Raw genomic sequence first — 15120 nt, forward strand, 5'->3', positions numbered from 1 at the left:
CTTATCCACCAATGTTATCTACACTTTGCAAAGGTCTAAAAATCAAACACCTTGCTTTTCATTTCTCCTGTGAGAGAGGTTTGACTGACAAACTGGCCAACCAAGTTATGTCTGCACATTTGTCACCCCATCATTGCCAATTCAGTAGCCTTCTTGATATATTGAGCAATATTTCAGACAAAAAAAAAATGGTATCGGCCAAACTCGGAATCTGTAAGTTAGGCTTTTTAAAAGATCGGTAATCAGCAATTGGCCAGAAAACTGCAATTGGTGCAGCCCTAGTTCTTACTCAATATGGCTAAAAATGATAAAGAACCAAGTCACATTTTTGAATATAGATATAATGTTGAATGCAGCTTTCAAGCAAATATCTACATCATATTGATTGACAGACAAACCTTGTTGTCATTCAACATTTAAAATTTACATATTAACCCTTGTGTTGCTTTGTGGGTCAAAAGTGTCTTTCACATAAATTTACCATGTTCAGCTGTAGAAAAAAATACCCTAAACTATCTTTTTCCAACTTGAAATTATATGACTTTTCCTAAACTCGTATACTCTTTTTGTAATGATCTTATCATTACAAAATAAGATCATTTTTGTAATGATCTTATCATTATAAAAAGTGTTTGTTTATATTTTCATGTGGGCTGTACACCACTAGGGTACAAGGATTGTCTTATGGCTCATTTTTATAAAAGTATTTAAACACCAGAAAGGGTTCATCACCACACACACACACGCACCTGCACACCCCCTCCCCACACGCACACACACCTACACACACACATATCAAAGAAACTGTTGATGTACGAATTGAACTTGCATTTGATCTGCACCTGCAGTCTCAATCTGAAGCTAACTCCTCACATCACATCAAGCTCCCAAATACTACACTGGTCCTTCATAGTATGTTTGCATATACTGTCCTACATGAGATCTTCAGCATAAGAAACCGAACATCTTATGTTGAACAAATTCTTGTGCTGAAGATGTTTAACATAAGAGCATCTTTATAAGATGAAGAAAGTCTTCCTATGGGGATGTTCTTCATCTTTTGTTGAACATCACGTGTAATTATGAGATGTTGATGTTGAACAATTCAACATCAACATAAGAAATTATGTGAAATTGTTCAAAAAAATAAAAAAAAATTTTTGTTGTGTTATGAGAGGTATTTTTATAATTCACTTGAACCGTTGACAAAACAGTTCCAAATTGTTTACTTTTTTCCCTTTTGGTATAATTACTTCAAAAGTAATAACTTCACACTTACATGATTGCAATAATAAACCTTTATTGTGTAAAAGAAAACTGCTACAACATTTGGTTTGTGGTAAAAAGTATAAAAAGTGTGTAATACTGTTGACCATCTGTTGGAATTAAATGGAGTTGAATATCTCATCATGCAAAATAGATTTTGGATTTAAAATTAAATTAATTTGCTTTATGTTGGGGCTTTTGTTGGGGCAGGTCTTTTTTGACCTGTAAGACGAGAGGAGTAAACAAAATATTAGGATCGCACGAGGGTTAAGTAAAATTTTGTTGCAATGCTCCAATCATAATAAAGTATTTATAATATTTTAGTAACTAAAATTAAGCTCTATTTTAATGAAAAATTAGAAGGAGTTTAGTAGTCATATGCAAGAAAATGTATCCATCATCCGTTTGCAGAAATTGTATGCTGGTCTTTTTCTTGAACCCATAATTAGAAATAAAACTGTTCTTTCAAAATTACAACACATTTTATATTGTAGATATTAATCAAAAATAAAAAAATCATAAAACATTTAAAACTCTAAAGCTTTTTATTTAGCTTGACTGAAGGCGAAGACGTTTTTTTGGTTGTAGAATGTAATGAATGCAATGAGAGATGAGCATCAGAGGTAGTGACTAAATATGTTATTGGTAACATATTTAGAGACTGAAATCATGGTAATGGACTTATAATGGCCTACTAAATTTTTGACACAAACATTTGACATTTTCAAAATGTCACTAGCTCTATGTAGAGCTAGTGTACTGCTAGAAACTAAACTCTAATGACCAGGTCACAGAGTTGCATACTCTGTCAGACTGTAGGTTGTCCATTCAACCTTTTTGTAAAATACTTGTTCTAATGTGTCTTCACACATCCCAGACAAACTGCTCATCAGTCTAATTAGTGACTTTCAGGTATTTTTTTTCAGTTTAAAAAAAAAAAGCTGAAAAAACAATGAATTCAGTAATGTGTCGAAGTTGAATTACTGCCACTGAGTACTGTACTCAGTGGCAGTACAGTACTTATCTTTCTTGGGTACCCTTTAAATACCCTGGCAAGCTGTCAGAGACAGACTGTAATCACTACACCACACAGTGGAGCTGCAGCAGTAGCTTACCCTGCCTTGCTCAGTGAAGCCAGGCTTGGTAACCTGGTTAAAGTGGCGGATAAGATTTGAGGGAGGACTCAGCTGCCTTTAACAGGCAGGTGCTGAAGAAGTCAAGCCAGCCTCTCTTTCGAACCTTGTGAGGAGGAGCTTGACATTTACTGATGTGTAACAATAACAGCTCAATTTTTAAGGTGACCTGGACAAAAATGATAAAAAAGTATGAAATGATATTCAATTTAATAACAAAGCAACAGGTTCACAAAGATGCTTCTAAAAAATGTCTATACACCAGTTTTTAGTTAACGTATTCATCCTCTGTCAATTTATTAGATGAACTATGTTTTTCCAGGCATGTATAGCCTCTTTAGTTGGTCTAGAGCTCTGCTTTGTATCCTGAGTTAAGATCTGGGGTGTTTTGTCCTACAGTCCAAGTTATGTGGTGTTTTCCAGACACCATTCTGGAGCCATTTTGCTCGCTTGTGCTCTGGCATGTCCTGAATCATGCCAGAGCCGTTAGCGAATACTAGCATTTTCATCAGCCTGTTTGACAACCAAAGCCACAATAGCTTTTCTCCCAAGGAACAAACTTAATATTTTTTGTAAACTGTTAAGGCCCTACCAAAAGAGGAAATCAGTTCTCAGGTGTAGGACAACTGTTTTATTTTTATAAAACTAGTCCTTATCTGTGGACCAGCTGCAGCCTTGTGTTGTTGCTGCTGCTTATTGCAGAAAGCTGAGTAAGAGTAAAAAAATAAACCTAAAACCCCTCAATTTTAAAATGGAAAGTATAGGCTGTTAGTGAGACAGACGTGTCATAATGATAATTATGATAATGATGATGACATGTGCTGAGACAGAGAGTGAAAACAGCAGAATAAGGCCAAAAAAGGATAAGAAGATTACTGTCTTCTGACTGCCAGCTGTTTGTGTGCTGCACAGGGAGTGGTCCAACTGACTTAATTTGGTGTTTTGTCTAAAAGAGTCCGAGTTAGAACACGGTGATTCACTTAGTCTGCATGGTGTGACTCAAAACCACCTGCTCACACGATGTTTGGACTCACAGTTCCAAAAGATCATCAGAAAACATTGTTACTGATAATTTTTAATAGTTGAGGTATGTATATAAAAAAGGAAACAAGAATTGATTTAACTGAAATTTATGTGAAAGACAAACATAATGTGGTATACAATTGTAAAGTAGAAAAGAAATTATACATTACTCAAAATATTTTTTTACAAATAAAAAGCTTTAAAGTGCGGTGTGCAAAAGTATTCACGCCCCTTTTCTCTGAGTGCAACCAACCAGTTTCCTTCAGAAGTTTCCTGATGTCTGCTAATGACTCAACCTGTGTGTAATCTAATCTCAGTAGAAATCCAGCTGCTCTGTGGATTTCAGAGAATATTGGGGAGCAAATGGCATCACAAAGTCCAAGGAACACAGCAGGCAGGTCAGGGAGAAAGCTGTGGAGAGGTTTATAGCAGACTTGGGTTGTAGAAAGATTTCCGAGGTTGAACAAGAAGAGCTCTGATCAGATATGCAGCTAAGAGGCCTATGGTGACTCTGGACCAAATTCAGAGATCCACAGCTCAGAGGAGGAATCTGTCCACAGGGCAACTATTAGTCATCACTGCACAAATGTGATCTTTCTGGAAGAGTGGCAAGAAGAAAAGCATGAGAAGTCCTGCTATCTATCTAATCTGACTGAACTTCAGCTGTTTTGCAAAGAATGGGCAAAACTTTCTGTCACCAGATGAGCAAAGCTGGTGGAGACAAACCCTGAAGACTACCAACTGGAATTGCAGCAAAAGGTGGTTCCATAAAGTATTGACTCAGGGGCTGAATAGTTTTACACTCCATACTTTGTAAAAAAAAAAATGTTTTGAATCATATATAATTTTCTTTCTACCTCACAATTGTATACTCCTTTGTGTTGGTCTTTCACATTAAGTTCCAAAGACATATTTTTGTTTGTGGCTGTAATATGACAAATTATTGAAAGGTTTAAGGGGTATGTCCAATACTTTTGCAAGCCACTGTTCATTTATAGAAATATAAAATAAATCAAGACTGAACTTCCTGCAGCAACTCCAGAAGTCCAACAAAGGAGCTGCTCATCGTCTTCATGGCTGTTTTTCAGAACAGGTCGGGTCCAAACTGCCACAAATGTTTATGTCTGCAGTGAAAATCATCATGGCTGACCTTACATCCGGGACTGCTGCAGGTGTAGAGTCAGGAAAATTGAAGCCAACATCACTCCAGACACACATCCTGGACACAAACTGTTTAGACTTTTACCTTATGCTTATTTACAAAAACAACTGAGTATCAGCTCTGTCTGCTGGTTTACCATTTAATCAGCGTCTTATTAGCATATGGGTCAATCCCTGTGCATATGGTCAGCGACTCCTACTTAACATTGTGTGAATCACAGGCTTTTCATTTTTATCTTCTGACTAACCTGATAATCCACCCTGGGATTGTATCACTCTGACATTTGTATCATCACCATTTCTGTTCATTCCTAATTTCAACATGTCTTTCATCTGTTTCCACCTCAGAGGCACCAACGATCAGCTGTGTCTGGAAAAATGATTCCTGTATAGTCCTCATCACAAGAGATAAAGTCAAAGTGTCTGGTTTCCTTATCAGCTTGGTCAAAATGATGAAGCCAATGCAGCAAAACTCCCATAGGGAATTTCCTGAGGGAGTCTTCCCAAGGGATCAATAAAGTACAAGTCTAAGTCTAAGTCTAGTCATCCAATTTCCTGAACTACAGTTTCTCTAAATTACCAAAAAAAGTGAAATCCAGCTGTCAGTGGGTTATATATGTTTTGGGTGTTTTAGTGGTTATTATAAAGACATTGTTGAGTCAGAAGTCTTGTTTACTGTCCACTAAGAAGTCTTCCCTATTATTGACTCTGATTATAAACTTTTTGTCAACTGACTTGTTAATGAAACCCCAAACAGATCTTCCACCAGACAGGATGATGGGTTCCTACAGATGTACAGGAAAAAGCAGCAATAGTTAAGACATATGAACCAAGTGGACGGTGCTAATTTCATAAAAGGTTTTTATTGATAATGCTAGACACACCGAGCAGAGATTTGTGGCTATTTCTTTAAGAGATTTCTTAAAACATTAAATAAAAGAAAACAAACATTAACATCAAACTGCACCCAGTTATCTTGGGATAACTGTACAGGTACAGTTTTCTTGTACCTTGTTAATCTTATTAATAGAAAAAATTCAATAATTAATAAAAATCAATTATTTCAAAAAAGTAATCTAGCCTTGTTGGTAACATTATTATTTTGTTATTTTCAATTGGACAAAAACCTTTCTTGCTTTTCTCCACAAATAATATATATATATATATATATATATATATATATATATATATACACACACACACACACACCCACACCCACACACACACACACACACACACAAAATAATTTGTATTATTTTGTGAAGAATCAACAAGTGGGACACAATCTTGAGGTGGAGCAACATTTCTTGGCTATTTTAATCTTTTTTAATAAATAAAAAACTGCAAAGTGGGGCGTGCAATATTACTGGGCCCTTTAACTGTCAGCAAACTCACTCCAGAAGTTCAGTGAGGATCTCTGAATGATCCAATGTTGTCCTAAGTAATTGACAGAGCAGGTGAATTTACATGGGACTTCATTACACACAGGTGGATTGTATTCAAGTCCCATGTAAATTCACCTGCTCTGTGATGTTCTCAGGTTGTGTTAAAAGCGCAAAGAGCATCATGAAGACCAAGGAACACACCAGGCAGCTCCCAGATACTGTGGTGGAGAAGTTTGAAGCAGGATTTGGATACAAAAATATTTCCCAAGCTTTACATCTCAAGGAGCACTGAGCAAGCAATCATATTGAAATGAGCAAGCAATCATATTGAAATGGAAGGAGTATCAAACTACTGCAAATCTACCAAGACCTGGCCATCCCTCTAAACTTCCATCTGGAATAAGGAGAAAACTGATCAGAGATGCAGCCAAGAGGCCCATGATCACTCTGGATGAACAGTAGAGATCTACAGCTGAGGTGGAAGAGTCTGTCCACAGGACAGCTATCAGTCATACACTGCACAAATCTGGCCTTTATAGAAGAGTGGCAAGAAGAAAACCATTTCCCAAAGATATGCATAAAAAGTCTTGTTTAAAGTTTGCCACAAGCCCCTGAGAGACACACCAAACGTGTGGAAGAAGGTGCTAAAATCCAATGTTTTGGCCTCAATGAAAAACAATATGTTGGCATAATAGCAACAGAGCTCATAATCCTGAACACACCATCCCCACTTCCAAACTTGGCCGCAGTAGCATCATGGTTTGGGCCTGCTTTCTTCCGCAGGGACAGGGAAGATGGATGGAGCCAAACACAGGACCATTCTGGAAGAAAACCTGGTGGAGTCTGCAGAAGACCTGAGATTTATCTTCTAGCAAGACAATGATCCCAAACATAAAGCAAAACCGTTTTGCTTTATGGAATGGTACACAAATAAAGGTATCCAGGTGTTAGAATGGCCAAGTCAAAGTCCAGACCTGAATCCAATGGTGAATCTGCAGAAAGAGCTGAAAACTGTTGTTCACAAGTCCTCTCCATCCAACCTCACTGAGCTCCAGCTGTTTTCCAAGGAAGAATGGGCAAACATTTCAGTCTCTTAATGTGCAAAACTGTATTAACTTAAGGGGCTGAATAATATTGCGCTCCCCACTTTGCAGCTTATTTGTTAGGAAAGTTTAAAATACTCAATAAATTTCATTCCACCTCATGATTGTTGTTGATTCTTCACAAATGAATAATAAAATAATTTTAGATCTTTTTGTTTGAAGCCCGAAAAACTGCAAAAGGTTGAAAAGTTAAAGGGGGCCGAATATTTTCGCAAGGCACTGTTTCTGTCTGTCTATTTATCTGTCTGTCTATAGCATACCTGGATGAACCTCTAAATCATGTCTTGTAATAAAAGGGTGCGTGTTATTTTTCTTATTTTTATGTGTATGAATAGGCCAGATTTATATCAATTAGACTATGCAGTTTCTCACTGGTAACAATTGTTGCAGGCTATTAAACCTACATTTTCAATAACCTAACCAACATAAAATTTAATAATTCCTAAATAGTATGTGTTGGGAACGTCTAAGGATTTAAATGCATGCAGATATTGTGCACAAAAATAAATTTGGATAAAACAGGTGAAACATACCCCAGAGTTCTACTGTTTTTGTTCGATTTGATTTCACCAATCATCATTATTCAGGATTTTCTTCCAGCCACATTTCTTCTTCAATGACAATGGATCCCCACAATCCTAACAGTTTTTAATAACGTGTTGGATACTTCTTAACCCGATTTTAGTAGTTTTTGTAATCTCCTTCTCTGCTTGATGCATGCCACTGATTTGACCCCTCTCAAACAGACTGACATCTTTTCTACAACCATAAGATCCTTAATGTTATGGTTAAGGATAACATTAAGGATGCTCTGTGATTAATATGAGTTGTTTCTTTAGAAATGAGAAGCAACTCACTGCAGCAGTTACGGTTAAATAATTTGTTGCCAGTTGAAATATAATTGCCTATGCAGTAATTATCCAGTAGGTAGGCTCATACCCATTTGCTGGGTTAATTTTTATTTTGGCCAGTCAGCATATAAATTGTTTTGTGTGTGTGTGATTGTGTGTGTTGTCCTTACTGAACATATAGTGGTTATTGTTTCTGTTGACCTTGCCACAGAACCTCACTCTGTTAGCAGCTTTAAGGGATGAAATAAAACTGTGATAATTCTCCTAAAAAAGTGGATGTTCGGTCAGTATCTCCATGTCATATTGACCAGATCCCTGGAAAACACAGAAGCACAGAAGTAGAACGTTCTGTGCCTGTTATTGTTGTAGATCTGTCTCACCACTCCCCCTGGTGGTTGAAAAACAAAGGAAAGGGTTTTTCATTGAGTAGTATTTACAAGCCCCACAGAGTCTTTAGTTCATTAGTTCAACTTTCTGTGTCCCTTTGACTGCTACAACTTAGTATCTACATGGAATGAATGAAGGCAAGTATTCCTTATTGGTGTAACATACTGCTTTATTTTATTTTTTGCAGTGACAGATGATGATACAGTCAAGAGGTATTATGCCAAGTTTGAGGAGAAGTTTTTCCAGACTTGTGAGAAAGAGCTGGCCAAAATCAATACCTTCTATTCTGGTAATTCCAGCAGTATAGTACTATGAGGCACAACTTCTTTCTACATCTCTAAGTCACTTTCGTTTCCTTTCCAACAGAAAAGCTGGCCGAGGCTCAGCGACGATTCGCCACGCTGCAGAACGAGCTGCAGTCATCGCTGGATGCCCAGAGGGAGAGCTCTGCCACCGGGCTGGGCCTCAGAAGAAGGAAAACTGTGTTCGCCCTTTCACAGAAGGAGAGATGCAAACATAGAAACATTAAGGATCTGCAGCTGGCCTTCTCCGAGTTCTACCTCAGTCTTATACTGCTGCAGAATTATCAGGTAATCATAAGAGAATTTATGTACTGACAAGTTCAAATATCAGCACATTACAATGGCTCTTTTCAGGTTTTATTGGAGAATTTTAATCTGTAATAAATTTTGGAATAAGGACGTGGCACAGTGCCTAAGGATTGTTCGCTCTCAGCATATGCCACTGGCAGCCTTTCTGTGAGCAGTTTCCATGTTCTCCCTGTGCAGGGAGGTATAGTCATCTCACTACCACAACGTTTAATTAGCCACTCTGAAGTTTCTCTTACTGTATGTAAGTAGTTCTCTTGCTGCGTTCCAGTTATCTGGGAAGTGTGAACTCAGTGCTGGGTTTGACATCAGACCCAAAGTAACAGAATTCTAGTTAAGAAGTCGTAACTTTATCATGGCGACAACGACTATAGACATTGTTCACTGAGGGTAGATGGAGTTGCTTCCTGGCTCTCAGTGGGAAATCTGACTTCAGAGGATGTTAAAGATGATTTTTCAGATTGGGAAGTCAGAATTTCCCAGTTCCAACCACAACTGGAATGCAGCATCTGTACCTGTTATGTCTACCCTGTTAATAGATGGAGGCACTGGTGCTGCCCTGTGGGTAATAGATCTGATGGATGGACAAGGAGTGGTGTTAAATTGCAGTCACAATTTAGGAAGCTATGCTAACATTATGTGTCACCTGTGTCTACTGACCTGCTGTTGGTGGGCTTCACTGACTCACTGACTTCCCTTCATTTCCTGTCAGAACTTGAACTTCACAGGATTCAGGAAGATTCTCAAGAAGCATGACAAGATTCTGGAAACTTCCAAAGGGGCAGATTGGAGGGTGGCCCATGTTGAAGTGGCTCCCTTTTATACATGCAAGAAGATCACTCAGCTCATCTCTGAGACTGAGGTGAAAGTCACACACACCACAGAGTTAACTAGAAATTTAAATAGTCATGTGTAAAAATAGTTTTAATAGAACAATGGTCTCTTATGTTTTGGTCTGTGCTCACATAGGCTCTGGTCACAACTGAGCTGGAAGGCGGCGACCGGCAGAAGGCCATGAAGAGGCTGAGAGTTCCTCCACTGGGAGCTGCACAAGTCAGTGACACAGCTTAAATTTCCTGTTCAGAAGAACATTGTTCTGTTGCTCCAAATTAATAAGAAAACAAAATGGTTCCATTGATATTGTTTGAAATTTTTTTTCATATCATATAATGCAGTGGTTCTCTGTAGCACAACCATACAAACTAACAGCATAGAATAATCTTTTATCTTACAATGACGAAGAATTAAAAATCAAAAGAATCAGAAACATTACTATTCAAAAGATAGTTCAATTTGTCACTCTCATTATACTCAGAGGACAGAATTACCAAGTTCTGAAATCTAAATGCTATCTGCAATGTGTTGCTAGTTGAAGTGTGATGCTCGCTGCAGTGATGCTCTGTCCAGGCCCCAGTCAATAAGACTGCCTCTGTCTCTGATTTCACTGCTTCAAGTAGAATAGCTGTAGTTGATGATGAATTTTGTAATAAGGCCAATCAAATGATCGAATCAGGTTCTGCCAGTCTTTCAGTCTGACCAAATAAACCATCTAATGTTCAATCATACATATAATATCAGTTTGGATTTATATGGGTATAGACTCCAGTATGGAGCTCGTCTGCTCCATACTGTACTCAATAAATGTAATTCTTTGAGCCAGTGGTTCCAGTTCCAGAAGTTTTGGTTGTTTGTGATGGTGTGGATTTAAGAAATGTGTGTGGGTGTGTGTTTGTGTGTGTGTGCGTGTGTGTGTGTGTTCACAGCCTGCTCCAGCTTGGACCACCTTCAGAGTGGGACTTTACTGTGGAGTATTCCTCGTCTTGATTGTCACTGTTGTCATTACAGGTATTACACACGCACGCAGCCACACACACACATGCACACACACGCGCACACACCTACTTTTGCACACACATTCAGACATGTTTACAATGAAAAGTTGACTCAGTTTTTACTTCATGGAATTTGATATTGCCCACAAGTTATTTTTATTGTAGGTCACATTGTTGCTTGCGGGAACATATGACTCTGACTCAATATAGACTTGCACAAATAGCTATCTTGAGTTGGGATGAAATTGATAAAAAAAAAACCTCTACAGCTGTCTGTGCACTGGCGGTGATCTTATACAAAGACCTAAATGTTCAAATCATTTACTACTCCATTGTAATCAATTATTGCTACCAGTTTTGTGTATCCTTATTTATTTTCTTAATTTTGTAAGGAAATATTAAGATCAATACCCATTTGATCTGTATTAAACAGATCAAATGACAAATTGTTTTGGAGAATATTAAGGAAATAAATAAGTCTTACTTAAGGTGAAACACTGAGTCAATCAAGAATGAATTATTTTATTAAGAAATTAAGCAAATAATATCAGCAATGACTCCCCTGGCTAGTCCAGGGAAGTGAAGTAAAGATAAAGGTACATCGCTTTTAATATCCATCAGCCGTGTTACAGAGATTGGAGCATATGGGAGAATCCCACCAGTTTCAGTGTACTTCACAACTCATGTCTTCCTTTTAGGTATTTGCACCTGCAGATTGTGACCCTGGGTGGTTCAAACCCAGTTCAGAAATACCCTCTGTTATGTGTTTCTAGCGGGCTGCTTCCAACATGAAGGGTGCTTTAAAGCTAAAATTGATTGATTGAAATAAAACAAAGTTTCACATAACAATATGCAAAGGTCAGTGATGCTTTTGCTTGGTTCTCCTTTGGTCGTAGTGTGTTATGCAGAAGTTCAACTTCCTGTCAGTCAGATCATTTATCTCACTTAACAAAGTATTCAGGTGACTTTCTGGGTTTGTTGCATATAAAATTCTGGAGTTTGTAGTATGGAGAATATTATTTATGACTGCTTTGATGCTTTTAAAGTTACATGGATGATTGAATGTCAGTTTTGATATTCATAATCTGCCAGCTTCCCAAGTCCATCTTGAAAAGGAGATTGTGAATCTCAACAAAAATTTTATCTGCTTAAATAAAGGTTATTGATATTACAAATATGTGTTCTAAAGATATCTGTAAAGCCACAACTTATAGATGGTAATAAAAAAAATAGGACCTCTGATCAGGTGTTATATTTCTTAATGTGATCCAATTAATTTAAGAATAGTTTATATCCAGATTTTAACTATGAAAATCTGATTTTCTGAATTTCATCCCTATTAATTTATACCAGATGAGAACAGTATGATTGATACCTGTCCTACTGATGAAATGAAATCACAGATATGATGATCATTTAGTGCCCATTACGTTTATAATCTAACATAAGAATGATGAATGTCAATGATCATTCTTCTATTATCTTGGTGATAAGTTTAGCAATTAAGGAAATTCAGTTCAGTTTTTTTATATAGCACCAATTCACAACAGATGTTATCTCCATGTACTGCACAAAAAACGTCAATTCAGTCGCTCATCCGTCCATCATCCAACACGCGTTTCATCCCTGAGGGGTCGGGAGAGGGGCTGGTACCCATCTCTAGCAGTCAACAGGCGAGAGGAGGGCTCACCATGAACAGGTCACCAGACCATCGCAGGCCAACACAGAGACACAGAATGTAAAGAGACTAATTAACCTGACAGTCATGTTTTTGAAGTGAGGAAGAATTGACAAATATGCATTAAAGTGTCACTGACAAAATAAAACCACTTACATTTAAAAAGATTTTCTTTTGCTTTTATTCTGTTCACAAAACCTTTTAATAAAAAATATTTCTCACAGAATACTATAAATAAATAACTTTTATGTTCATAGATGTGTTTATTACCATTCAGTGATTTGGAGGCAACAGATATCCAGCTCCAACCATTCACTGTTGGTTCCTTCCTTCCCAGAAATGTTGGAGTCATCGTTGCTTCAATATGGCTCAGAAAAACAGCAGCTCCCTCTTATTCATCACTCCATCTGACTTCAAAACTGCATATAAATTGCTCAAATCTTTCCTGAAATCCTCACAATTTCCTTCACTTTTGTGTTTACGGTTTGACTTACTCTGATTACATCACAAGACGGCGCTGGCATTTAATCCAGTTACTACAGACAAAAACGGTGACACTTTGCATTGCAGTATTCTGTGAGAAATGTTTAAAAGCTTTTATGTATACAAAGTGAAAGCACAGTAGTTCATCTTTTTAAATCATCTCAGTGGTTTTATTGTGTAAGTGACACTGTAAGCTCAGTTTATTATTTCAATTTAAAAAAGCAGAATCATAAATGTATTTATACTATAGACACAGGTTCTCTTCATTAATACTTTTACACCACAACATATTCAGTAATATGACCTCTTCTTTCTTCCTCTGCTGTTGCATCACGTTTCGTCCAACAGGAGCCGTGAAGATTAGTGGTTCTAAAGTCTGGCCTGTGGTCAGGATCTACAGAGGAGGCTTCCTGTTAATAGAGTTTCTCTTCCTTTTAGGTGAGTGCACACTGACACATAGTCACTGCATGGAATTTATAATCACTTTTTAGAATCATTTCTTTACAAATGGTTGTGCACTGAAGCCTTCCACCCCCACTTATCATGCTTTGACATGCTTTCATTTAAGTCGCTTTTATAATTGAATTTTTTGTGCCCATTTGGTTTTCTTTAATAAGGCATAGAGATGCATCAATCAGAATTTATTGACCAATTTCAAACAAATTCATATCAGAGACTTCTCTTTCAGGAAAACACTGGAAAGCTTTACTAATAGAAGAAATTATTTTCAGAAAACACTGATGTCACGTATGAGCCCAGAATTATGAATGAAAGGATATGATTCCATCTTTTTCTCATCTTTTAGGCATCAACACTTACGGCTGGAGGCAGGCAGGAGTTAATCATGTCCTCATATTTGAACTTAATCCCAGAAACAATCTCTCCCACCAACATTTGTTTGAGGTGAAAACGCTCTCTCTCTGACACATTCACACACGCACACACACACACATCTCAGTCAGTGCCTGTATTAATGCATTAGAAGAGCTGAGTTTATCTGCATGTGTTGGATTATTCACTGACTGAACCTGTCTTTATGTTCGGCTGCAGATTGCAGGCCTGTTGGGGGTGCTATGGTGCGTCAGCTTGCTGTCAAGTCTTTTCTCTGATAACATCAGGATTCCAATGCAGGCCAATCCTCTGGTTCTTTATGGCGTCTTTTTCCTGTTTCTCATCAACCCGTCAAAGACCTGTTACTACAAGTCCCGCTTCTGGCTGCTCAAGCTACTGGTAGGGACTCTCATTCACAATATAATGTCTTCTCATTGAACATTTTATTCAGCAACACAGCTATGTAGTTTTTATGATGTGTTACAGTCAAAACAAAGTTTTATTTTTCACCTTTGGGGGTCACCTGTTTAACCAATTAATCAATTACGTTTATTTGTAATGCACATTTCAGCATCAAGGCACTTCAAAGTGCTTTATACCAGAAAAACACAAAAATCAACAACTGAAACATTATATTATATCAAGTGACATTACACATGTTGGTAAGTTGGTATTATTGCTCAAAAGCAGCTCTAAGCAGATAGGTTTTTAGTCTCGATTTAAAGGAACTCAGTGTTACGGCTGTCTTGCAGTTTTCTTGAAGTTTGTTCTAGATTTGTGGTGTATAAAAGCTGAATGCTGCTTCTACATGTTTGGTTCTGGGGATGCAGAGCAGAAAAAGAACCAAAGACCTGAGAGGGAGAGGTCTGGAACAACAGCAGATATTTAATGTATTGTATTGCTAAGCTGTTCAGTGATTTATAAACTACCAACAGTATTTTAAAGTCTATTCTCTCAGTGAAGGGTAATGCAACTAAAAATGAATGGATGACATTTGTCCTTTAATCCTGGAGACGTTCTTCAGGTAGTAAAAGGTTGACTTTGTAACAGTTTAGTATCTCAAAAACACAAACAATACCTGAAGTATTTTTGCAGCTAAACAGTCTAAATTGGGTTCTTTCTTTGTTTTTCTGTACAAATTATGACATTTTCATGTTTAATTCCAAACATATTGCAAAATTAAGCAAGTAAGAGTTAATTGTTCTTACTTGAGTATATTTTTGGCTATTCTTCTGTTGTTCCATCCCTCGCTGGTTTAGTGCCAGAAATAAGCCCATTCCTCTTTCAGTAGAAGTTGGGCTCACTGTTTCTTTTTCACATATTTAAAAGAAGTCTTTATTTTCACAATAGAAAGAGAAAAGAGACATTAGACCAGAGGC

The 15120-nt window shown here is 37.4% G+C and overlaps 1 protein-coding gene across 1 annotated transcript in view; it reads left to right on the plus strand.

Moving 5' to 3' along the window:
* The window catches only part of LOC129355752 (xenotropic and polytropic retrovirus receptor 1 homolog), a 51242-nt gene that overhangs the window by 27565 nt on the left and 8557 nt on the right, over positions 1-15120 (plus strand). The window contains exons 3-10 of the mRNA XM_055025367.1: positions 8497-8598; positions 8676-8899; positions 9630-9779; positions 9887-9970; positions 10681-10762; positions 13259-13348; positions 13716-13813; positions 13961-14140. Of these exons, the coding sequence (XP_054881342.1) occupies positions 8497-8598; positions 8676-8899; positions 9630-9779; positions 9887-9970; positions 10681-10762; positions 13259-13348; positions 13716-13813; positions 13961-14140 (1010 nt within the window). The remainder of the gene's footprint in view (positions 1-8496; positions 8599-8675; positions 8900-9629; positions 9780-9886; positions 9971-10680; positions 10763-13258; positions 13349-13715; positions 13814-13960; positions 14141-15120) is intronic.

This window comes from Poeciliopsis prolifica, unplaced genomic scaffold, assembly GCF_027474105.1.
Source record: "Poeciliopsis prolifica strain line A6 unplaced genomic scaffold, Auburn_PproV2 SCAFFOLD144, whole genome shotgun sequence".
NCBI classification, from domain to species: domain Eukaryota; kingdom Metazoa; phylum Chordata; class Actinopteri; order Cyprinodontiformes; family Poeciliidae; genus Poeciliopsis; species Poeciliopsis prolifica.